This window comes from Geotrypetes seraphini, chromosome 4 (genome assembly GCF_902459505.1).
Source record: "Geotrypetes seraphini chromosome 4, aGeoSer1.1, whole genome shotgun sequence".
In the NCBI taxonomy this organism is placed as follows: domain Eukaryota; kingdom Metazoa; phylum Chordata; class Amphibia; order Gymnophiona; family Dermophiidae; genus Geotrypetes; species Geotrypetes seraphini.
This window is the reverse complement of record NC_047087.1, coordinates 140,975,611-141,001,301: the sequence shown is the minus strand read 5'-3', so window position 1 is coordinate 141,001,301 and position 25,691 is coordinate 140,975,611. Positions and strand designations below refer to the sequence as shown.

The following is a 25,691-nucleotide window of genomic DNA, read 5'->3' as shown; positions in this document are numbered from 1 at the left end:
TAGCCTGGTGAGCAGTGTAGTGAAAGACACGAAAACAACAACGAAGGAGATCAGATGGTGCTCAATCCTTTATTTATATAACAGACTCGACACGATTGTATTTCGGCCTCAAAAGGCCTGCCTCAGGGGTCTTGATATCTAATATAATAAAAGCCTAAGCACACAAGTGCACTCTTACCAGCGTGTTCCCGTTTTCCGTGCGCTGTAGGTCCCCGCAGGTAGGAGTGCACATGCGTGCTTCCACTCATCTCTCTCTCCCAAGGTGGATGTCGGCTTCAGGCGGTGTGGAGGCTGCGGCGGCTCTTGGCGTCTGCAGGTCACCATGGCTGTTGGCGTCTGCAGGCCGCGGTGGCTTGAGGCGGCTGTCGGCGGAGGGCAGACGCGAGGTAAGGGGTGCTGCTGGATAGGGGAAGAGATGGGGAGAAAAAGGAAGGGAGGCCTACTGCTGGACAGGGGGACAGGAAAGAGGTGCTGCTGGACAGGGGAGAGATAAAAAAAGGGAGAAGGGCTGCTCCTGTATAAGGGGAGCAGTGAAGGGGTGGTGGTGGACACAGGGAAGGTAAAAGGAAGGGAGAATGGGTGGACAGCCGAGGAAAAAGAAAGACAGAAATACAGAAAGCGGCTAAGGAGAGAGAGAGAGAGAAAGAAATAGACAGACACACACACATATATTCTAGCACCCATTAATGTAACGGGCTATAAGATTAGTTGAATTATAAAACCAAAGATATGGAAATCCATATATCCAAATATTACAATTAGACTCTTAAAACACCAAGATAAAAACTGGCGGCGAGTACAGTCTTATGCGTTTTCACTATACTCGCCGCCAGTTTTTATCTTGGTGTTTTAAGAGTCTAATTGTAATATTTGGATATATGGATTTCCATATCTATGGTTTTATCATTCAATATCGACTCCTGAGGCAGGCCTTTTGAGGCCAAAATATGATCATGTCGAATCTGTTTTATAAAGGATTGAGCACCATCTGGTCTCTTTCGTTGTTATTTTCGTGTCTTTCACTGTTGTGAAGGCAGTTTCTCCTATTGTCTTTTGAGCAGTTTAGTAAACCATAGAGAGAGGTGGCCATATTCTATGATACCCACTACATTCATGGTGGAAAATGTGAGCCCACCAGAGCCCACCAAAACCCACCCAAACTTACTGTACTGTGTGCCCTCACCTGGAGTACTGTGTACAGCACTGGTCGCCGTACATGAAGATGGACACTGTACTACTCAAAAGGGTCCAGAGAAGAGCGACTAAGATGGTTAAGGGATTGGCAGAGCTGCCGTACAGTGAAAGATTAGAGAAACTGGGCCTCTTCTCCCTCGAACAGAGGAGATTGAGAGGGGGCATGAGCGAAAAATTCAAGGTATTGAAGGGGATAGACTTAGTAGACAAGGATAGGTTGTTCACCCTCTCCAAGGCAGGGAGAAAGAGAGGGCACTCTAAAGTTGAAAGGGGATAGATTCCGTACAAATGTAAGGAAGTTCTTCTTCACCCAGAGAGTGGTAGAAAACTGGAACGCTCTTCCAGAGTCTGTCAAAAGGGAAAACACCCTCCAGGGATTCAAGACAAAGTTAGACAAGTTCCTGCTGAACCAGAACGTACGCAGGTAGGGCTAGTCTCAGTTAGGGTGCTGGTCTTTGACCAGAGGGCCGCCGCGTGAGTGGACTGCTGGGCTTGATGGACCACTGGTCTGACCCAGCAGCGGCAATTCTTATGTTCTTATGAATAGTGCTCCATATGCTTTCCTTGCTTGTGTATGTGCCCTCCCTCCCAGGAGAAAAATAGGCAGCACTGTTTACAAATCCAAAAATACTGTATATACTCAAATATAAACCGGGATTTTTGGCCCAAAAATGGGGTCCCGGTTTATATTCGATCCAACGCCACCTCCCAGAATTATTGTAGGCCGCTGCCAGGCTCGGCATCCTGCCCTAGCCTCATGTCACATCTGCCGATCCCCAGTGGGGGTGCAGTGGGAAGTAGCAAACTTTCCGAGTTCCTGCCCCACTGCTAAGTGGCTACTGCGAGTTTGTTCAGCCACGATTTGGCGCTTCTGCTTGGTGCTGAGCGGCCTCCTTCGCGGGAGCCAGTAAGGAAGCCGCTCAGCACCAAGCAGCAGTGCCAAATCGCGGCCGAAGAAACTCATAGCAGCCACTTAGCAGCTGGGTAGGAACTCGGAAAGTTCACTCCTGCCCACTGCACCTCCACTGGGTATCAGCAGATGAGGTATGAGACTAGGGCAGGAAGGGGGCAGAGGGCAGAGCCTGGGAGGGAGGGTACAGAGCTTGACAGGGGAAGGAAGGAAGGAAGGGTGCTGGGTGCAGAGCCTGACAGGGGGGAGGGAAGGAAGGGTGCTAGGTGCACAACCTGACAGGGAAGGGAGGGAAGGATGGGCACTGGATGCACAGCCTGACAGGGAGGGGAGAGAGGGAAGGAAGGGTGCTGGGTGCAGTGTCTGACAGGGGAGGGAGGGAAGGGGGCTGGGTGCAGAGCTTGGCAGGGAGGGGGCTGGGTGCAGAGCTTGACATGGCAGGGCACTTGAATATTAAGCTGCCCGACCTATATTCAAGTCAACTATTTTTTCCTCCTTTTTTGGGGGGAAAAGGGGGGTCTCAACATCTATTCGGATCATCTTATGTTGAAGTATATACAGTAAAAAGAGGATTATTTTTTCATTAATACACACTGCACTAAATATTTTCACTTCTTTAAGTGTTCCACAATAAGGTGAGTTTGAATGTAGAAACATTCAAGGAGGAAAAATTCTGCTGAAAGAAAAATGACAGCTATCAAATATACTTTCTCAAGGAAATTGTAAATATGTTTTCTTACTTTAGCAGATCGTGTGATGGCTGCAATCTCAGAATAAATATCAGACGTATCTGGAAATTTATCAACTACAATATTGCAAAGATGATACAACAGTGACTGCCTGTGGACTGTGTCTTTCACCTCAGATACCTTTTGCAGGTAAGAGAGTTCAAATCCCTCAGCCTGGAATGAAAAAAAAAATAAAGAATGTTTACAAACACTAACATTTCCATTAAAGTGAGGTTTTAATTTCCCTTAGTTGACGTTAGTGTTTCATGCTTTTAATTTTGATTCTGTATTTACAAATAATAATGAAGCTTTAAAAATATTATAGCATTAAACGTATACTATTCAACAGGCCACTTTATTTATTCATTCATTCTTTCAATTTTTTAGCCTGTCCTCCCAAAAGAGTCCAGAACGTGTTACAGATCAACATGCACAATATGAATCAGTAGTAGGTAGTACACAGACATGCTGTTACACGGATTAAAGTCTGTTTCCACAGTTATAGTTGTTGTGAGCACATTCAGGTATCAATTTAAAGTTCAGGATGCAAATTTGCAGACATTTATGTAAAAAGATACTTTTTAAAAACTTTCTGGAAACACAACATCCCATCCAATGATCTAACAAATAACAGGGTTTGGGTATAGAATACGAATAAGCTCACCAGAGGGCATTTTCTAAATGGAGGGATCATTCTGAGGGCAATGAATAATGTTACGACATTTACCTGGATAAATTGATTTATGTGAAAATTACTTTCCTCTGTCTGAATGAAGGCATTCTACCGTGATGGTGGGTGTGGGCAGGAGAAGTTAAGATTCCCTGCTGCAGCACAGTGACATGCCCCACCCCCTGTGGCATAGTAAAGAGGAGGTGGGGCTGTCCGTTCCAGGCACTATCTTGATGAGGGTGCCGGCACCCCTCTTCTTCTCTGCTCCCCCAATCCTTACCACTCTTTCCCCCGCCACGAACATGCCTTCATTCCCCCCCACCACTGTAACTCTCTCTTCGCTGGAGCAAGCAGAAACTTCAACCTGCTGCTCACACCAGTGTTGGCTCTCCCACCGACGATATTTCTGGATCTTGCACCTAGGAAGTGACATCAGAGGGAGAGTCAACCCGACGCTGCCTGCAAGTTGGTTGTACTGCTCACGCTGGAGAAGTTAAAAGTGGTACAGGGTACAGAAGGTGTGAGCGCGCACATGTGGCAGGAGCAGGACTGTGGAGTCGGAGTAGGAGTCGGAGACAATTTTGGGTACCTGGAGTTGGAGTCATGGGTACCAGAAACAGGCGTCGGAGTCGAAGGATTTATCTACCGACTCCACAGCCCTGGGCAGGAGGGGGGCTGGGAAGAAGTGGGGGGAGGAGAAGAGTGTGGGGGAGGAGCACCATCACTCTGGGTGCCTCTCAGCCTGGCTGCGTCATTGCCCGCCCCTATATTTTAAAGACACCTCAAGAGTTATAAAAAGGGGTGCATCTTTTACCCTTTAAAAAATATTAAGAAATTGACTTAGCACATTTGAACGTGGGTCTTTCCTGCACGATAAGCCCATTCTTTTATTTCAGTAAATGTTTGATTAAATTAATTGAGAGAACAATGTATAAACCATCAAAATGACCTTACAGGTATACCAGCTATGCTAAGAATATTCTGGCGCTAGCCGTTAATAGCCACTTGTTTCTGCAGAGTATTTAAAATCTCCTTCTGTAAATTAGCAGTTAAGTCAATCAAACACTAATTAAACAGCCAGAAGCCATTCCTGGCTAGATAAATAGTGCTGAATATTGGGGGAGGGGGTCTTTAACGGAGAGGCTGCTTCATGGAGGGCTGGGAATTCCTGAAAGCTAAGCATTTCTATATATTTTCAGATTTTTGTGTTTTAGATTTATAGATTCTAAACTGCTCTCTTATCTATGTGCGTCTCTTTAATTTCTTCCTAGAACATTGCTGACTTTCCCTCCATCTTCAATATGCTACAAAGGGGGGAGTGTGGGGGGGGGAAGAAACTACCCTTTCCTCTCACTTGCAGGGTTGCTTGCTCCTATGATTTGCTCGTATATCTGTCCTTTTCAGGGCAGGATTAATTATTTGAGGGCCCCTAGGCACACAAGTACACTGGGCCCCATGCCCCACCCTGCCCCCATTTATTTACTGAATGCTGTTGCCTGACTGCTCATGCACTTTTAGCTCTCAGCATTTTTCAGCTAAAGTGTCCCCTGAGGAAGGCGTTTTTATATGCCGAAACAGGGATCCTTGTTGGGACCACCACTTTTTCAATAAAGACTTTTATCATTGGTTGAAAAGACACTTCCCTTGTCTTTTCTGTTTGACTGTCAATGCTAACAGAAAACCATGTCTTTCATACACACAGGACACAGAACCACCCTCACCCAGCATGGAATAAGTAATCACAAACTAAAAGCATGGAAGAGGTTTTATAGTGCTGGCTGGCAGGCTGAATGTTCTGCGCTGTTCTGACGATCATAGGAATTCTATGACTATCGGAGCAGTGCAAAGCATTCAGCATGCTGGCTTGTGTTACAAACCGAAGGAACAGTACAGTTTAAGGGATGAAGAAACAGTGGTGCATATCCCCCAATACTGAACAAAATATAAAGATAACAGATGTAAATTTGAAAAAAAAGAGAAACAAATCACTTTTACAAGTTAACAAATAAAAATAAAACAAAACATGAAAAATAAGATAATACCATTTTATTGGACTAATACATTTTTTAATTAGCTTTCAGAGGTCAAACCTTCTTTCCTTAGGTCAGTAAAATATACTGCTATTACAGTATCCTGTCCTGACCTGAGGAAGGAGAATTTGGTCTCTGAAAGTTAGTCAAAAATGTATTAAAATTAATCCAATGAAATGATCACTGTATTTCCATTTTCTATTTATAAACATTTATCAACACAGCTACAATACTACTTTATCTTAAAGCAAAAAATAAAAAAATAGAATTTTTTTTTTTTTATCTCACAATGGAGAGCCTTAATGCTACAACAAATGCTGTTGGAACGCCGTGAGATACTGGATTTGTCGTCCAAATCTGGACGTCTCTATTATCAATGCTGGCACCTATTTAGTTTGACTTTTACTGCTTATGTTCAATCCCAACTTTGGCCTGTTTGAATTCCTTAGATTCATTTGTTTTTTGATTACACCGCTGCTGCCGGGGTGGGGGGGGGGGGTGGGTGGGAGGGTGGGAGGTTTGGTTGGGTGGGTGGGGATTGGATTTCTGGTATGTTTTGAAAAATGTTTTGCTGTGCCTGTTGTTCTGCAAATTCTGTTTAATAAAAATGATTCAAACATAAAAAAAAAAAAAAAAAAAAAAAAAAAAAAAAAAAAAAAAAAATTTTTTTCTACCTTTGTCGTCTTGATTTTCATATAAGCTCTCTATCAGCTGAATTATGTGTTTGGGCATTCCCATTTGCACTAGAGTTCTCCATAGTTTATTGTAATCCGCACAGTCAAAAACTTTGCTGTAGTCGATGAAGCAAAGGTATAGGGCAGTGGTAGGCAATTCCAGTCCTTGAGAGCCGGAGTCAGGTCAGGTTTTCAGGATATCCACAATAAATATGCATGAGATAGATTTGCATCTAGAGGAGGCAGTGCATGCAAATCCATCTCATACATATTCATTGTGGATATCCTGAAAACCTGACCTGGCTCTGGCTCTCGAGGACCAGAATTGCCTACCCCTGGTATAGGAGGTTTTGGTATTCTTTGCTCTTCTCCAATATTCATCTAACATTGGACTAGGATTCGAGCACGAGTTCATGGCACCTAACAACCTTGTTGCCCGTTTTCTGCTTTCCTCATCTTGTCATTTTCTTCCTTCCATCCACTGTCTGCCCCTTGCAGAAACTGTCTGCCAATCCCCTTCCATCTTTCCATTTCTCCTCCTGCCCTCCTCCCGCCCCCTTGGTCTGGCAACCATATTCTTCCCTCTGTTCCCATCATAGTCTGGCATCTATCTCCTTCCATCTCTCCTTCCCCCCCTCGCTCTTTTCATTTAAGAACATAAGAAGTACCATCTCCAGAACAGACCCTAGGTCCATCAAGTCCGGCGATCCACACACGTGAAGGCCCCGCCAGGTATACCCTGGCATAGTTTTAGTCCTCATATCACTCTAAGCTTCTCATAAGGAGATGTGCATCTAGCTTACCCTTACTTACATCACCTTATGCCACTCATAAGGAGATGTACATCTAACTTATCCTTAAATCCTAGAACAGTGGATTCCGCAATTACCTCTTCTGGGAGAGCATTCCAGGTGTCCACCACTCGTTGTGTGAAGCAGAACTTCCTGATATTTGTTCTGAACTTGTCCCCCCTTAGCTTCAGTCCATGTCCTCTTGTCCGTGTCACATTGGACAATGTAAATAATTTTTTTTCCTGCTCTATTTTGTCCATTCCTTTCAGTATTTCAGATCGTATCCCCTCGCAGTCTCCTCTTCTCAAGGGAGAACAATCCCAATCTCTTAAGTCGTTCCTCGGATTCCAAGTTCTCCATGCCCTTTATTAGCTTCGTTCCTCCATTCAGATCTGATATTTCTGTCTCCTTCCCCCTTACTCCCCATGCTCTGGAATCTCTCTCCTCTATTTTCTGCTTCTGTCTAAATTAAATTGTCTCGTACTATTTAGTCCTCAGTTTCCCTCTTTTTAACTGTGTCTACCCACAGATTGCCACCCCTTTCCTTCACCCCTCCACTATCTCACTAACTTTCTTCTTCCCCCCATCCATCATATGCCTTTTCTTTATCCCCTCCTTCAATCCAGTATGTGTTCTCTTTCTCCACTTCCATTTAGCATCTGCTCTCCCCTCTCATCCGTCTGCCCACTTCTCTCTCTCCCTTCTCCCCACTTCCATCATCTGCCCCCTTCTCTCCTTCTCTTCCTCTACCCCAATTCCATCGCATTATCCTGCCCCCTCACCTCCTCACTGCTGCTGCTACTTTCCCACATGCTCCTGATGCTGATGGCACAAGTTCTCTCCACTTCCATCATCTGTCCCTTTCTTGCCTCTTCATCTGCCCACTTAACCTTGCCCCCTAGTGGGCCCATTTCCCTCCCCCTCACCTTCACGGGTCACCTTTCTGCTGTTTTCTTAGTCAAACGGGCCCTGACATCGACAGCAAATATTATCTTGCAAGTGGTGCTTGGCCCAAAGCTTCCCCTCTGACGCGAGCTGCCAAGGCGGAAACAGGAAGCTGTATCAGAGGGGAAGCTTTGGGCCAAGCACCCAGGGCCGCCATCAGGGCAGTACTACCAGTCCTGCATTCAGGGGCCCGGAGCTGACAGGGGGCCTGGGCCAGTAGCATACCTAGGGGGGCGGTGCGCCCCGGGTGCACGCCCCAAGGGGGTGCACAGGAGAGAGAGCTGAATGGGGACGATGGGGGACCCGCGGGTTTAAATATAACTCGAGCCGCGAGGCTCGTCTTCTACTCCGACTACCCTGCCGCTCACACAGCCAATCGGAAGTCTTCCCCGACGTCAGCGCTGACATCGGAGGGAGGGCTTAAGCAAAGCCCGCCCTCCGACGTCAGCGCTGAAGTCGGTGAAGACTTCTGGTCGGCTATGTGTGCGTGGTGGGACAGGCAGGAAATAGAAGACAAGCCTACGCGGCTCGAGCTACTTTTTGCTGAGAAAGTTGCTAAGATGGGCTGGGAGGCAAACGGGGAACACAAAAGGGGGAGGGAGTGCGTTTTGGACACAAGGCATGAACTTGGGAGAGAGGAAGGGAGGGAAAGAGATGCTGAGGTGGGGGAGGGAATGTATTTTTGGACACAGAAGGCATGAACTTGGGAGAGAGGAAGGGAGGGAAAGAGATGCTGAGGTGGGGGAGGGAATGCATTTTTGGACACAGAAGGCATGTACTTGGGAGAGAGGAAGGGAAGGAAAGAGATGCTGAGGTGGGGGATGGAATGGGTTTTTGGACACAGAAGGCATGGACTTGGGAGAGAGGAAGGGAGGGAAAGAGATGCTGAGGTGGGGGTGGGAATGGGTTTTTGGACACAGAAGGCATGGACTTGGGAGAGAGGAAGGGAAGGAAAGAGATGCTGAGGTGGGGGAGGGAAAGGGTTTTTGGACACAGAAGCAGTGGCGTACCTAGGGTATGTGGCACCCGGGGCCCATCATTTTTTGACACCCCCCCCCCCCCCCTCATGTAAAATTTTTTTTTTTTTTTTTTTTGCAATAACCATGAAATGGAATAAATGGTCAGAATAGAAACAGGCAGTGAAAATTTTCTTTTTTTTTTTTTTTTTTTTTTCCAAAGTATTTTTATTGAGAATGGCAAAAGGTCCAGACAAGCAACCATGGTCTGTACAGAAACTTATACATTATCAAAAAGAACACAGAATGAGAGTAACAGCAACAACAAGCATGAACAAGCCTCTCCCAAGAGAAAATTGCCAATGAGAGGCATAGCAATACACAACAAAAGGCCAAAACTTGGGGCAAGCAAACAAATCCCACCCCAGAACCCACAAGAATAATAAGCCGGACTAGACCCTCAGCCATATTTTATAATGAAAAAAACCCCCACAAGCAACAACACCCAGACCGCTCACCAGACACACCAATCCGCACAACAAGCACCCAAGAAACACCCAGCCACCACCCAGACAAAACTACCAGACACACCTACCCCACCAAGCCCAGACCCAACCCCCCCTCCCCAGAGAGTGCAAGCGCAAAGTGGACCGTGAAAAGGGCAGCTGCAGAAGTGGAAAGCCCCAGATAAGTAGGTTAGCTAAAGAAAGCCCACAGATAGAAGAAATCAGGATAACAGAAGTTCCAACAAATGCTCCCACAGAAAATTTTCTTTTATTGAACCTCATTTATGTAACCATTATTCCAAACATAACATAACATAAATTATGTCTGAATTGTCATGACATCAGAAGTACATATGGAGTAGTTGCAGGTGATGCTTGGGACAGTTCTGATTATGTTAGTTTGGTTTTATGTGTTTTTTTAATAGAAGGGTTTTTATTTCTTTTTTTAAGGTTTTGTAGTTTGTGGTCGAGGTCAATAGGTTGTAGAGTTGGGGGTCAAGTGTTGCAGCTCGAATGGCTAGGAGGTTGTCGAACAGTTTTTTTCTTTTGACGTTTTTGGTTGGAGGGTGTGTGAATGGTGCGTGAGTTCTCCTATGTCTGTTTGAAGTGGATTGAATTATTTAGCTGAAGAAATTAGTTACCCCCCCCCATTCCACACACATTAATTCTCTTCCATTTTTGTTCCCATTATAAAAAAACACTGATAAGTTCCCAGGAAAAAAATACATTAAAATAAGAAGTGAAAACAAAGGCCCCTACAGATGAGAACATAACATAAGAATAGCCTAACTGGGTCACACCAATGGTCCATCATGCCCAGTAGCCCATTCTCATGGTAGCCAATAGTGCTGCCCGATTCAGAGAAAAATATTTCATTCGATCCGATTCACCCTGTTGAATCGATTTTTCGATTAGATTCACTGTTAATGACACCGCTTTTTAAGTTTAAACAAAGTATAACAATAAATTTCACAACAACAATAAATTTCACAAAGTACTTAAAAAAAAAAAAATCACATTTTTCCATTAAAGCAGTTCTGGAGACATTTGCTTGAACAGTCTTTTTTCCCAGTCCATAAGCAAGCAATATGAAAAAGATTTCCTTAATTATCTACTCAAACATTTTTGCTATTTACTTTCATTGTACCTATACTATTATTCAGTAGAAAAAATGGACTTAACTGTGCAGGAAATGAATCTCCTCATACACCCACCATATAGTGCAAAAATGTGCAAAGGTCTGTTTTTTTCTTTCGATCACTACATAGCCTAATGCCACACAAGCAGCGCTGTTACAAACATATTCTGAAGGTCAATGCTAAGGTTGACAAAGTTTCCTTCCTTGGACCAGAAGGAGATACTGACAAACCACTGGAAGAGATTCTAAAACAACTACCCAGAAATAACACCCAAAGACCCACTCAGTGTGTGAACCAGTTGAGTGGAGTGGACTAACTGGGGGTGGAAATGGGCCCAGAGTTTGCTCAGCAGAATTTCCCAGACTACCTCTTCCTCTCAACACACTGACATGCTACCACCACCACCAACACTAGGAACACCTCACCGAGTATGCCAGCAATGCTTATAAACTTTATAAAACACATTATTATATTTTCTTATAAAGCATATATTTTAACTGAACTCAGCCTTGCCATTCACAAAAATAGAAAAGTTCCCATTTCAAGCTGTCTCATGTACACTTTTCAAATCTAACATATTGTAATCACAAAACAGAAAATAAAATTATTTTTTCTACCTTTTGTTCTCTGATCAATATTCAAATCTTGTTGGTCCCAGGCTCTTGTTGTCTTGCTTGCCAGGGTCTCCTTTCTCCGTGCTAACCATCCGTCTGCCATCTCTGTTCTCCCCTTCCGTTTCCCTTCCCTCTCCCGGAGATCTGGCATCTTTCCTTTTTTTTGTCTCCATCCACAGATTCACCTTTTCTCAACTCCCCACCACCCCAGGATCCACCATCTCTCCCTTTCTGTTCCCAACTATCCTCCTATCCAGTATCTCTATCCCCCCTCCACACCATCCCCTGTTTCCAAGTTCTCTCCCTTTCTGTTCCTTCCCTCCCTAAATCCCATTATGCACCATCTCTCTCCCACTCCTCTGTTTTTAGACCCATTATTTCTAACCCCCAAAGTCTGGCATATGCATGTATCTTTGAACCCCCCCTTCCCTCTCTCCCTCTGTGTACTTTTACACCAGGACCCCCCTCCCCCGAAGGTCTGTCCCCCCTCCGAAGGGCTACACCCCACCCCTGAAGACCTGCACCCCCCGAAGGACTTTACCTCCCACCCGAAGGTCTGTCCCCCTCTGAAGGCCTAAACCCCACCCCTGAAGGACTGCACCCCCCCCCCGAAGGCCTGCACTCCCTTGAAGGTCTGCACCCCCCCGAAGGCCTGTCCCCCCCTTGAAGGCCTGTCCCACCCCCTTGTAGGCCTGTCCCCCCTTTAAGGCCTGCCTGCCTGCCTTTCCCCCCCTTGAAGGCCTGTCTCCCCCTTGAAGGCCTGCACCCCCCTTGAAGGCCTGCACCCCTCCTTGAAGGCCTGTCCCCCCCCTTGTAGGCCTGTCCCCCCCCCTTGTAGGCCTGTCCCCCCCCCTTGTAGGCCTGTCCCCCCCCTTGAAGGCCTGCCTGCCTTTCCCCCCTTGACGGCCTGCACCCCCCTTGAAGGCCTGCACCCCCCCTTGAAGGCCTGCACCCCCCCTTGAAGGCCTGCCTGCCTTTCCCCCCTTGAAGGCCTGCACCCCCTTGAAGGTCTGCACCCCCCCAAAGGCCTACACCCCCCCCGAAGGTCTGCACCCCCCTGAAGGCCTGCCTGCCCCCCTTGAAGGCCTGCACCCCTTGAATGTCTGCACCCCCCCCCCCGAAGGCCTGTCCCCCCTTGAAGGCCTGCCTGCCTGCCTGTCACCCCCCTCCCCCTTGAAAGCCTGCTTGCCTGCCCGCCCGCCCCACCCTGAAGGCCTGATGCCCCGACCCACCCCGAAGGACCGCTCGCCCCCCTGGCCTCCCCGCACCACCTATGAACAGCCGCAGCAGGATCGCGAAGTCAGCGTCGGGTACCAGCCCTAAGGGGGTGTTCCCGGCCTTGCCGTTCAGTCCCCCGCCACCCCCGAAGGACCGCTCGCCCCCCTGGCCTCCCCGCACCACCTATGAACAGCCGCAGCAGGATCGCGAAGTCAGCGTCAGCGATCCCTGCTGCTTCCTGCGCCACGGTCCCGCCCCTCCTCTGACGTCAGAGGAGGGGCGGGATCGCGTCGTAGGAAGCAGCGCAGGGATGCTGACGCTGACTTCGCGATCCTGCTGCGGCTGTTCATAGGTGGTGCGGGGAGGCCAGGGGGGCGAGCGGTCCTTCGGGGGTGGCGGGGGACTGAACGGCAAGGCCGGGAACACCCCCTTAGGGCTGGTACCCGGGGCGGCCCGCCCCCCCCGCCCCCCCCCTAGGTACGCCACTGCACAGAAGGCATGGACTTGGGAGAGAGGAAGGGAGGGAAAGAGATGCTGAGGTGGGAGATGGAATGTGTTTTTGGACACAGAAGGCAAGGACTTGGGAGAGAGGAAGGGAGGGAAAGAGATGGTTGTGTACACGGGGAATAGAAGAAAGGAGAATTTTTGGTCATAGGGAGGGAGTGAGGTACAGACAGTGGCATACCAAGGTGGGGGCGGTCTGCCCCGGGTTTACGCCCCAAGGGGGTGCACAGCTGGCCACCCTCCAGTGTTCTCCCTAGGCTGGCAAACTGCGTCTCTTTAGCCACTTGAGTGCCACTGCCGCCATTGGGAACAGGCCGGTGCCAAGTTCTCCCTGCTTTTCCCTGTGGGGCCGACCAACTCTCGCCACCCGCGTCAATTCTGACATCGGAGAGGACGTTCTGGGCCAGCCAATCACTGCCTGGCAGGCCCCGAATGTCCTCTCCAACGTTAGAATTGACGTCGAGTGGTGAGAGTTGGTGGGCCCCGCAGGGAAGAGAAGCAGGGCGAACTCGGCGCCGGCCTGTTCCCGATAGCAGCAGTGGCAGCATTTCCCCAATGGTGGTGGCATAGGGGAGGGCAAGGAGAAAGAAAGAAAGGGGGGGGGGGACAGGAAGCCAGAAAAAAAAAAAAGAAAGGGGGCTGGGTGAAACAAAGAAAAATGGAGCACGGAGAGAGAGAGAAAGACAGACATACAGAATGAAAGGGGGTATGGAGAGAGAAAAAGAAAGAAGGGGGCATGGTGAAACAAAGAAAAAGTTTGGGGAGGGAATGAGGTCTGGAGGAGAGGAAGCATACAGGAGGCTGAAAGAAGGGAAGAAATATTGGATGCACAGTCAGAAGAATAAAGTGCAACCAGAGACTGATGAAATTACCAAAGGTAGGAAAATGATTTTATTTTCAATTTAGTGATCAAAATGTGTCCGTTTTGAGAATTTATATATGCTGTCTATATTTTGCACTATGGCCCTTTTTACTAAACCGCAATAGCGTTTTTTAGCGCAGGGAGCCTATGAGCTTCAAGAGCAGCGTGGGGCATTCAGCGCAGGTCCCTGCGCTAAAAACCGCTATCGCGGTTTAGTAAAAAGGGAGGGGGAATATTTGTCTATTTTTGTATAGTTGTTACTGAGGTGACATTGCATAAAGTCATCTGCCTTGACCTCTTTGAAAACCTGCGGAATATAAATGATAATTAACATTTTCTCTGCGTACAGCGTGCTTTGTGTTTTTAAAATTTTATTGTTGGCCACAAAGGTAAGGGGGAGGGAGGAGAGCTGCTGAAAGAGTCTACCTTGACGTGGTTGCAGGCTTACAAATCTTTTGGTCAAAGAGAAAAGTATGTGTGTATTCAGCCCATGGAAGAAGGGGGGGTCAGGGGAGGAAGAGGTGCGTGGGGGGCCCAATAGGATTGCTCAGTAAGGGGCCCAGAAATTTCTGATGGCGGCCCTGCAAGCACCGCTTGCAAGATAATACCGTGTTTTCCCGAAAATAAGACATGGTCTTATATTAATTTTGGGTCCAAAAAACGCATGAAAGACCAGGTGGACTCCATAATCAGAAAGGGTTTCTTCACTCTCTGGAAGCTTTGGTCCATTAGAGCATATTTTGATGTGTGATTATTCAGAATTCTGGTACAATCCCTCATACTGAGTCAGCTTGATTACTGTAAAATCGCCTTCTTGGCAATTTCCCTGAAGATTATGTGGCTACTACAACTAGTGCAAAATACAGCGATCAGACTGATATTCGGGTTGAAGAAGTTTGACCATGTTACACCTTCCTACCGACTTCTGCATTGGCTGCCGATGGAGGCATGTGTGAAGTTCAAGTTTAGTTGTTTCTGTTTTAAGGTACTATTCGGTTTAGCCACTAAAAACATAACTGACCTTCTCTCTTTCTCAGCCAACAGACACAAGAGAAGCTCACACTTGAATTTTGTTTCCCCCTCCAGTTAGAGAATGTAAATTTAAAAGACATCATCAACATCTCCTCTCACATCAGGCAGCATTATGAGGTAAAGATCTAGAACAATTGCTTACGTCTACTACTTATGGGGAATTTATGAAACGCCTAAAAACATATCTGTTCCTAAAGTACTTAGGCAACTAACCTGCACAATCTCATTCCACAATAACTGATCCCTAGAGCTGTTAATCACTAGCTTTTAACTGTTAAATCCACTCAATTTGTAGCATCTTTCAATCAATGTTAACCGGCATAACATTGTTAAATCCACTCAATCTGTAACATCTTTTAATTATTGTAAACCGCATAGAACTTCATGGTCCTGCGGTATATAAACGGTTATATTATTATTATTTTGGGGGGATGTCTTATTTTTTTCATGTACAATGATCATTTCTCCCTTCCTCCCCTCCACCCCAATTCTTCCTTTCCTTTCTCTTCCCAACATGTACAGCATCTTTCCTCCCCTCTCACCCATCCCCTTGTACCTTCCCTCTGCAGCATCTTTCTATTCCTCCCTCCCATTTCCCCTCACCTGAAGCAGAACTCTTGAGCAGCATCTTTCTATCCCTCCCTCTCATCCCCCAATTCTTCCTCTTTTTTCTCTTCCCCACATGTGCAGCATCTTTCCTCCCCTCTCACCCATCCCTTGTACCTTCACTCTGCAGCATCTTTCTATCCCTCCCTCCCATCCCCCCAATGCCCCCTCTTTTCTTTTTCCCTCCCATCTCCCCCCTCCCTCCCATCTCTCCCCCAAAGCAGAACCCTTGCACTGTATTTTTATATACCTCCCATCCCCCATGCGGTAGAATCCTTGAGCAGCATCTTTCTATTCCCCCCCCACGCTGCACAGCCGAACCCCCACTGACCCTCCCATCACAACCCTGCCGACCTACTGCGAGACAACTGACAAACCTCACTCCAGCAGCGTTGGCAGACAGCTTTGCAGCCTTCTCCCACCGGGGCCTTCTGTGTGTCGTGTTGCATATGACATCATCAGTGATGCTATATTCTCAAAATTCCTTCCTGGATAAAGTGAGAATAGCAAGAGCCAATATGTGGCAATATAAATCAAAATAATTATTAGGTGAGGGAGGAGTCCTCATTCTTCTCATTGGGTTCACAAGTTTGTTGAATTTATTTCTTTCAATCATCAGTGATGTGGCAGAGGGAATCAACGGCGAGAGAAGGCCGGGAAGCAGCCTGTTTAGAGTGCTGCCTGCCAACGCTGCTGGAAGGAGGTTTGTCGGTTGTGGGAGGGTCAGCGGAGTTAAGATGGGAGGGACACTGGGGGTTCGACTGCGGGACGGGCAGGCAGGAAGGGAACGCTGCTGCTGCTGCCAGCAAATCAAGCAATGGTAACCACGAAGGTGAGGGAGATAGGTCAGTTAGGGGGAGAAATACCATACTGGCAGGCCCCCCTGACATTTTCGGGCCCTAGGCACGTGCCTACTGGGCTTACCCTTTAATCCGGCCCTGGTCCTTTTACTTGCTTAGTTTACAGTCCATTCCCCTCTCTCACCCACCCCTACACTAGCTCTCCTTATATAGGAAAACTAAAAGACAAACATCTGCAATAAAACCTCTATTGGACAATCTTGCTCACTGATATACCCTTAACATAGTGTACCTTCTCAAATGTTCATAGCCTAAGTAAAAAAGTCCAAGATTTATAAGCCCTGATAGAAACATAGAAACATGATGGCAGATAAAAGGCCAAATGGCCCATCTAGTCTGCCCATCTGCAGTAATCATTATCTCTTCCTCTCTCTAAGAGATCCCACGTACCTATCCCATACCTTCTTGAATTCAGACACAGTCTCTGTCTCCACTACTTCCTCTGGGAGACTGTTCCATGCTTCTACCACCCTTTCTGTAAAAAACGTATTTCCTTAGATTACTCCTGAGCCTATCAGTTCTTAACTTCATCCTATGCCCTTCCAGAGCTTCAAATGAGACTCAACTCATGCGCATTTACATTATGTAGGTATTTAAATGTCTCTATCATATCTCCCCTCTTCCATCTTTCCTCCAAAGTATATAGAATGAGAAATTTAAGTCTGTCCCTATACGCCTTATGATGAAGACCACATACCATTCCTTTGGGTTTTTGCAGCCCAAATGTGTGACCTACCTCACCTTTCTGGTCTGAGTCACTCTCTCTTCCTCTATCATCCTCCCATCCCACTTGTATATACAGTATCTGTTCCTCCCTTCCCACCCCTCCTTTCTCTCCCCCTCCCCTCCACACACACACACAATTATGGGTCCAGCATTCATCCATCCATCTCACCTCCAGTTCACCCTGCAGATCCAGCATCTATGTTCCTTCCTCCCCACATACACATTTTTGGTCTACTTTCCCCCTGGTTCTGGCCTCTGATGGACCCCCCACTCCCTCATTCTGTTGGTATCGCTTACCTGTGGCTCTCCCAAAGCTATAACTACACTGTAAATAGGCTGCTTGTGGCCAGCCCTTGCAGGGCCTTTCCTCTGCTGCCTCGGAAGTGATGTGGCATAGGAAAGATCCTGCCAGGGCTGGCCGCAAACAGCCTGTTTACAGCGCTGCTTCAGCTGACTGGGTACTACTTCAAGGCTGAAAGGGGGGATTGTCAAGTCAGGACTAGCAGCCGCTGCTGCTTCGGGGGCTGAAGAAAGGGAGGAAGGGTGGTTGTCAGATCAGAACAGGTTGCCACTGCTGCTTCTTCGGGGGCTGGAGAGAGAGAGGGAGGGAAAAGGGTTGTCAGGTCAAGACCAGCTGCTGCTGTTTTGGGGGCTGAAAAGAGGAGGGTTGTTGGGTCAGGACCAGCTGCCACTGCTGCTTCAGGGGCTGGAGAAAAGGAAGGGTGGTTGTCAGCTCAGAAGCAGCTGCCACTGCTGCTACTTCAGAGGCTGGAGAGAGGGAGGGATGGTGGTTGTTGGGTCAGGACCGGCTGCTGCTGCTGCTTCTTAGGGGGCTGGAGAGAGGGAGGGAGAGGGGTTGTCAGGTCAGGACTGGCTGCCGTTACTTTTATTTTAGGGACTGGTGAGAGGGAGCAAGGGGGTTTGTTGGGTCAGGACTGGCTGCTGCTTCGATAACTGGAGAAGAGGGAGGGGGATTGTTGGGTCAGGACCGGCTGCTGCTGCTTCGGGGGTTGGAGAGAGAGAGGGAGGAGGGTTGTGGGGTCAGGACCAGCTGCTGGTGCTTCGGGTGCTGCAGAGAGGGAGGGAGGGGGAGTTTGTCAGGACTGGCTGCCGCTGCTGCTTTGTGGAGGGAGGATGAGTTGTTTGTTTTTTTTGCTGGTTGGTTGAGAGTGCCGGTTCACTGAGTACCAGTTACTCATCCTTTTTATATCCTTTTATGCTGCTTTGGAGGCTGAAGGGAGGGGGGTTGTTAACTAGGATTAACTAGGATTTTACTGTACTTGGTGAGCAGAAATCTATAGGAGATGTACCAGATAGGAGGAGAGAGATTTATAAGCACAGCTGAGGAGAGCGATGTTGGGGTCATGGGGTCTGAGGATCTCAAGGTGACAAACCAATGCAACAAGGCAGTGGCCACAGCCAGAAGAAGCACACTGTGCTGCATAAAGAGGGGTATAACCAGCAGAAGAAAGTAAGTGTAGATGCCCCTCTACAAGTCACCTGTTTTTGCTTATATTTTATGTAAAGCCACCTTGAATTCTGATAAGGCGGGGGTAACAAAACTTTAATAAAACTTGGAAACTTGGATTGGTAAGGTCCTACTTGGAGTATTGTGCTCCATTTTGGAGGCTGTATCTTGTTAAGGATGTAAAAAGACTTGAAGTGGTTCAGAGAAACGAGACGAATATGGTATGGGGTTTGCTCCACAAGAAGAATGAAGAGAGACTTGATGACTTTAGAGGAAAGGAGAGATAGGGCGATACAATACAGACATTCAAATATTTGAAATGTATTAATATACAAACAAACCTTTTTCAGAAGAGGGAAGGTGGTAGAACTAGAGGGCATGAATTTAGTCTGCAGGTGTGGGTATGTCTGAGTGGGGGGTGCTAATTCAGGAATGTCAGGGAGTACAGTATAATCTCGTTATAATTGACTCACTTATAATGGAACCTCGTCTATGGCGGACAAGGTCCCAGCCATGCACTTTTATAAACATGCAGAACAGCACCGCATATAGCGCACTCGCATATAACGGACAAACAATTTGGTCCCCAAAGATGCTTTTAGCTATAGTTTTGTTCAGCTATAATGGACATGCATGCTCCGCCTACAAGGTGCATGGTATGCCGGTGATACAGTATCAAAATGCAGCCCAGAAGAAAATGACAGTTTATTTTTCTTTCCAGTAAAGTACGACATAATGCTTTAGAACATCTTTTAGAGTTCTGGTTTTGCAATCATTTCGTGCCATATCAATGTTTTGCTGAGTTTTGTTCTTGATGTTGCTGATATGCTTGTTCAGTGACTGTTGTTCATTGATTGTACGTTGTTTCAAGTTGACCTAAAGTTTTTAAAAAATGCAACTTTGGATATTATGGACTTTGTGAATAACGGAGTGTTTTTCCAGGTCCCTTGAAGTCTGTTATAATGAGATTATACTATACTTTTTCTTGAAGAGGGTAGTAGATGCCTGGAATGCCCTTCTGCTTCAAGTAGTAGAGATGAAAACAGTAAAGAAATTTAAAAATGAGTCAGCAAAACACAAAAGAATCCTGTATGGAAGGCATGGAACCAAACAAAGGCAGTGATTAAATGGCAAGCCAGTAACTTAGAAGCAAAGCCTATACTGGGTAGACTTTTACGGTTTGTTCACCGATTACACAGGTCTGTAAAAAAATTTTTTTCAAGAGCTGTTTTGATTATTCCATGTAATCTTTGTTTTTTGGTACGCTGAATCCGAAAATTACCTCTATTTTGTCATAGGACATCCTCAAAATAAATGGAAATAGACTTCTAAAATTAGTTTTATTACAATTTTTTTCATGAAAATCCTTTTTTGAACTGAAATGAGCTCACCTACACCTACACACACTAAACTCGATTCTTCTTCCCTGTGAGACTCCTCTTGGTGCATTTACGCTTGTGAGTAGCATCTGGAATGTCTCTCTGAAGCATCCAACAGTAGTCTGCCATCATTGTAATGCTCCATTTTCCCTGGTATCTCCTTTCCATCTCTTTAATGTCTTGATGGAATCGTTCACCTTATTCCTCAACTCACATCTCCCAAATTTTCAGGAAAGTAGTCAAGGTGGGACTGGAGGAAATGCACTTTCAAACTCATCAGGTAACCTAAAGCTTGAAATGCTTTCAGCAGTCGTCCGACAATCTTTTTGTAGTGAGGATCTTTGTTATTGCCTAAAAATTTCTGTATGACTTCTTTAAATGCAATCCACCCTTCTTTTTGAGGATCCGTCATGGTATTGACAAACTCTTGATCAACTATAAGTCTTCTAATGTCTGGTCCGACGAACACACCTTCTTTCAATTTTGCCTCTGACAGACCTGGAAACTTGGTGACCAAGTATTTGAAGCATTCTCTATCTCTTGGAAGTGATTTTATGAATTGCTTCATCAATCCCAATTTTATGTGGAGAGGTGGTAGAAGAACTTTATGGGAAGGTACCAAAGTTTCTCAGAGGACATTTTTTTCACCAACTGTTAGCACCCTCGGCTGCCAACTCTTCTTGGTCCAGTGATTTTGTTGGTCTTGACTGTCACATAGACACAGAAAACAAGGGTATTTGGTATACCCAGCTTGTCCGAGTAGCATGCACAAGACCTTCAAGTCCACACACACTTGCCAACCATGGTCTTCATATTTAAGTTTACGAAGAACCAATTCCAAGTTCTCGTAGGTTTCCTTCAAGTGTACGGAATAACCTACAGGTAAGGAAGTATAAAAACCACCGTTGTGGAGTAAAACTGCTTTGAGACTTCTTTTCTCTATAAAATATAGCCACAATAGACATCTACTTGCAGCTGCAGCATAGGCATCTCACTGTAAAATTATTCCCAACAAGTCTTCACATTCTAGACATCCTGGCAATAGAGATAAGAATGAATAAATGAAATGGGACCATGCATCACTTACATTAGAGCTATTTAGAAAGTTTCCAATTGCAAGAAGAGTTGCCAGAACACACTTAAATGTTCTATTCTTCAACAGCTGTTCCATTCCAAGTTTAAGGTCAAACAAAGGCTCTGAAATTTCCTGAAAGAAAAATGCAAAGGACATAGACTTATCAAAATTATACTTGTGATTAATTTTATTTTTACATTAAATGATAGCAAAAGCCTATGGGGTTCAGCCTTACTTGGCTGCTTCTTTGACAGTTATTTGTAGTGGTATCTCTCACAAGGTCAAGAAGCAGCTCCATGTCACTTTTGGTTTTCTCTCTTCATATAAGAGCTGTTTTCATGAGTCATCCTTGGATTAATATCTAAAATCTAACTTGTTTACTTCTTTTTTTGCAATTGTTCCTATCAGGTCGTTTACCTCTTAACCATCTTCCCCATACCTCTTAACATGTGGAGACCCTCAGTGATCTATCCTGTCCCCTTTCCTCTTCAACCTATTCATAACTCTCTTGCTACTGTTGTTTAGTCCACTTGCATTTCATTTCATTTTTATGCAGATGACATTCTTCTGATACATCTCACCAATCTTCTCTCCCATTCAATTGGTCCTCTTCAAGAATGCTCAACTTTGATCACAGATTAGTTATAAATAAAGATAAAATTGTCACCTGCTGGTTTACAGGAAGTTTACCTACCCCACTCTTCTAAATTTACTGGAAAACACTATTCTACCTGTAGATTCTTTCTGTTATCTGGGGATTACCATCGACTCACCTTATCTTTTCTCAGCAGATATCTAATCTACAGTATGCAAATCCAGTTTTTATATGTTTTGCCATTTATAGTCTATTAGAAAATACTTTGATCATGATACATTTCATTCCCTGGTTCTTAGTTGACAAACGGATTGTCTTTAATCTGCTTACACTTGCTTTCAGCATGGGTCTTCCTCTTTATCTATCTGGTCTTACCATCTCCTGCCAGTCAGATTACTCCAGTTTATTAATGATCGGCATCTACTTCTCCCCAGTCTCAGAAATCCTCAGCTAGAATCCATACTGTGCATTTTTATGCATGGTCCCTTTCTTCTGAAACTCTGCCTCTAAAAATTCATGCTGAACTATCCTTCAAGAACTAAGTCTTCTCTGAAAAGTTTGATCTTTCAGCTGTCACACTTATATTTTCCATAATGGCTTTCCACATCCCTGTTATCACAGGCCAGGGCCGCTATGGAGACCTGACAAACCGTTTTCACATGAGACAAATAGTAGTCAGAATGCCCAACCTCATAAAAATTCCAAACACAGAACTACCCAAAACAAACTCCATCGCAGCAGCTCTAGTTAACGTCAGATCTTCAAAAGGCAAAGATCTCATCCTTCTAGATCAGGGGTCGGGAACCTATGGCTCGCGAGCCAGATATGGCTCTTTTGATGGCTACATCTGGCTCGCGGCATGTCTGGGTCCTCCTGCCCTACTACCCACCCGGGTCCTCCTACAAGGTCTGGCTCCTTGTGCCCTTCCTTTCCCCAGTCCGCGCCGCTGCTGCTCATCGCCGCCGACAATGTCTTCTTTCCAATGTCTTGACGTCGGAGAGGACGTTCCGAGCCAGCCAGGCAGTGATTGGATGGCCCAGAACATCCTCTCCGACGTCAGAATTGATGTCGGAAAGAAGACATTGTCAGCGGCGATTAGCAACAGCAATGGGGAGGTAAAATTGCAGCGGCACAGACCGGGAGAAAGGAAGGACAGAGGCGTTTTTTTTGTTTTTTTTTCCCCCCACAGCAGGGAGAGAAGGATGTAGGCAGGCTAGCTGGCTGGCTTTAACGCGGCAGGGAGGGAGGGAGATAGGTAGGCAGGCAGGCAGGCTGGCTTTGGGGGTGGACAAAATCTGGAAGGTAGTGGGGGGACATATGAATGAGGCACTGGGGGCACTAAGGACACAGGACAGGGGCACTATGGACACAGGACGGAGGCACTGGGGGCACTAAGGACACAGGATGGGGGCCCTAGGGGGCACTAAGGACATGTGAAGGAAGGAGGGAGGGAACAGAAAGGGACAATTGTTGGGCCTGAGTGCAGAAAGAAAGAAATGAAAGAAAGGATACACAGTCAATTAATAGATGTCCCCTTTTGATGAAAAAAATAAATGATCACGTTACCTCTGACTTACTTTCTTTGCAGCAGAGTCGGCAGCTACGCTGAGGTGCAGGAAGGTCCTGTGATGACTCGTCTGCCGACTCTGCTCCGGAAGAAGTAAGTTACGTCGGAGGGGGTGGACCCAGCAGACGCAGTCATTGCGGGACTTTGCCGCAACTCCTTGCGTCTGCCGGGTCAACCCTCTCCGACGTAACTTTCTTCTTCCGGAGCAGAGCCAGCAGACAAGTGATCGTGGGACCTTCCAGCATGCGGCTGCTAAGTCCGCTCCAGAGCTAGTACGTCGGAGTGGGGTGGACTGGCAGCCGGCAGCTACAGTCATCGTGGGACCTTGCTGCAAGAAGGGAGAGAAAGGAGCAGGACTGCTGGAATGGAAGAGTAGTGGAGGGAAAGAAAGGGGGCAGGGTGGTATGGAAGTGTGGTGCTGATGGAATTGATGTACAGAGAAAGGGGAGAGACATAAGGGGGAAGGATAATGGAGGAAAAGAAAAGGGGCAGATGCTGATTGAAGAGGGGTGGATGGTGAGAGAAAGGGCAGACATTGGATGGTAGTGGGGAGCCTATGCTGGATGGAAGTGCAGATGGGAGAGATAAGGGAGCAAATGCAGGAAGGAAATGGGAGGAGAGAAAAAGGGGAGCAGACGCTGGATGGAAGTGGACAGAAAGAGGAGAAGGTACTAGATGGAAGGGTTGGAGAAAGAGGGTACATGATGGAAGGAGGGGATAAATAAAAGGAGGGCACATGATGGGGAGAAAAGGATTGAGTTAGGGAAACACTGGAGGGGTAAGGGAAAGAGGTGGCAAGCTTTAGGTAGACAGTAAAAAAGGACATTGATGAGAGGGTAGTAAGAACGTAATCTAGACAGATGCAGAAAATAAATTGAAAAGGAAAATGAGGGAAAAAAAGGAAAGGGATTGCAGAGGAGAGGTGTGGGAGAGGGAAGGAGAGGAGAGAGATGCCAGACCAATGGGGGTGAAAGGAGAGATGGAAGGGGGAGGCATACAGTTTCTGGACGGGGCACAGAAGGAGAGAAGATGCCATATAGGGGAAGAGAGACGGCAGACAGTGGATGGAAGGAAGAGAGTTACAAGAAAATGAGGAAAGCAGAAACCACAGAAGACAAAGGTAGAAAAACATTTTCTATTTATTTATTGCTTTAGGAGACATGTGTCACTGTATGCAGAGTCCAGCTTCTTACTGGTTCAATTTAACCTTTGTCTATGTATTTCTATTTTATCGCAGTATCCGGCTTCGGTATCGCAACATTCGCAGGCGATCCATTGCCCTATCTTGCAGCATCCGTGGAAGAACGGGTTGCATGCATAAACTGAGGCTTCGGTCTAGCTAAAGTTGGTAGCCCTCGAAGCCAACATACAGACACAAATTGAGGCCCCCACTTCTGCCTAGCTACAGTCAGTGGCTCGCCAGCAAAACATACTGCCACAAATTGAGGCCCCCGCTTTGGCCTAACTACAGTTGCAGCCCCCGCAGCATCCGTGGCCAAAAGGGCCTGAAGTCGCATCCACAGGCAGCCACAAATCATGCCACTTTCCACCAGTGGTCGAACATCAAGCCCCCGACTTGGGCCCAACCTGCCTTGACAGCCTGTAAGGGTCCATCCCACCAGCTATACCTGTAATTGGCTACCCTGCCCTTTTATTGAAGAACCCTTTTATTGAAGAATATGGCTAAAAGAAAAAAAGATGAGGAGTATCGTACTTTTCAGCAGGAATGGACAGAGGACTTCGCCTTTGTGGAGAGAGCAGGTTCTGCAGTGTGTCTAATATGCAATGATAAAATTGCATCGATGAAACGGTCAAATATAAAGCGGCACTTCGACACACGCCATCCTACATTTGCATCGAAATATCCTGCGGGGGACAGCAGGAAGAAAGCATGTTAAGAGCTACTGTGCAGAGTGCAAGCTAGTCAGCAGTAACTCCATGTTTGGACCCAAAAAGATGACTGGAATTCGGCTAGCTTTGCTGGTGCTTTTGCAATTATGAGAAACGGAAAGCCATTCACAGATGGGGAGTATGCCAAAACATTCATGCTTGATGTTACCAATGAACTTTTTGACGACTTTTCAGATAAAGACAAGATAATCAAATGAATAAAAGACACGCCTCTGTTGGCAAGAACTGTTCACGATCGTATCATCATGATGGCAAATCAAATTGAGGCAACACAAGTGAAGGACATAAATGCAGCACCATTCTTTTCTCTCACTTTGGATGAATCAACAGACATAAGCCATTTATTCCAGTTCAGTGTGATTGCAAGGTATGCTGTCGGTGACACACTACGTGAGGAAAGTCTTGCTGTTTTGCCTATGAAAGAGACAACAAGAGGGGAGGATTTATTCAAGTCTTTCATCACCCATCCACACGAGTGTGCAGTGGACAGCGTCGACCTGAGTTACATCCCCTGTGTCTCCGTCAGAGATTTTGAGCTACAAGCTGCTGACCTGAAGGCCTCAGACATGTGGGTGAATAAGTTCAAGTCACTGAATGAAGATTTGGAAAGACTTGCACGACAGCAAGCAGAGTTGGCGAGCAAACACAAGTGGGGAGAAATGAAAAAACTTCAACCGGCGGACCAGCTGATTGTCAAAACTTGGAACGCGCTTCCCATCACATACCACACA

General features: G+C 46.4%; 1 protein-coding gene across 4 annotated transcripts in view; it reads right to left on the bottom strand.

The window, feature by feature from the left end:
* Nucleotides 1-25,691, bottom strand: part of FHOD1 (formin homology 2 domain containing 1) — a 471,898-nt gene that overhangs the window by 34,267 nt on the left and 411,940 nt on the right. For 3 of the 4 annotated variants that reach the window (XM_033940726.1, XM_033940728.1, XM_033940729.1), the window contains 2 exons: nucleotides 20,900-21,019; nucleotides 2,845-3,006 (listed from right to left, as the gene is read on the bottom strand). In XM_033940726.1, the coding sequence (XP_033796617.1) occupies nucleotides 2,845-3,006; nucleotides 20,900-21,019 (282 nt within the window). The remainder of the gene's footprint in view (nucleotides 1-2,844; nucleotides 3,007-20,899; nucleotides 21,020-25,691) is intronic. The other variant, XM_033940727.1, reaches the window with a different exon arrangement.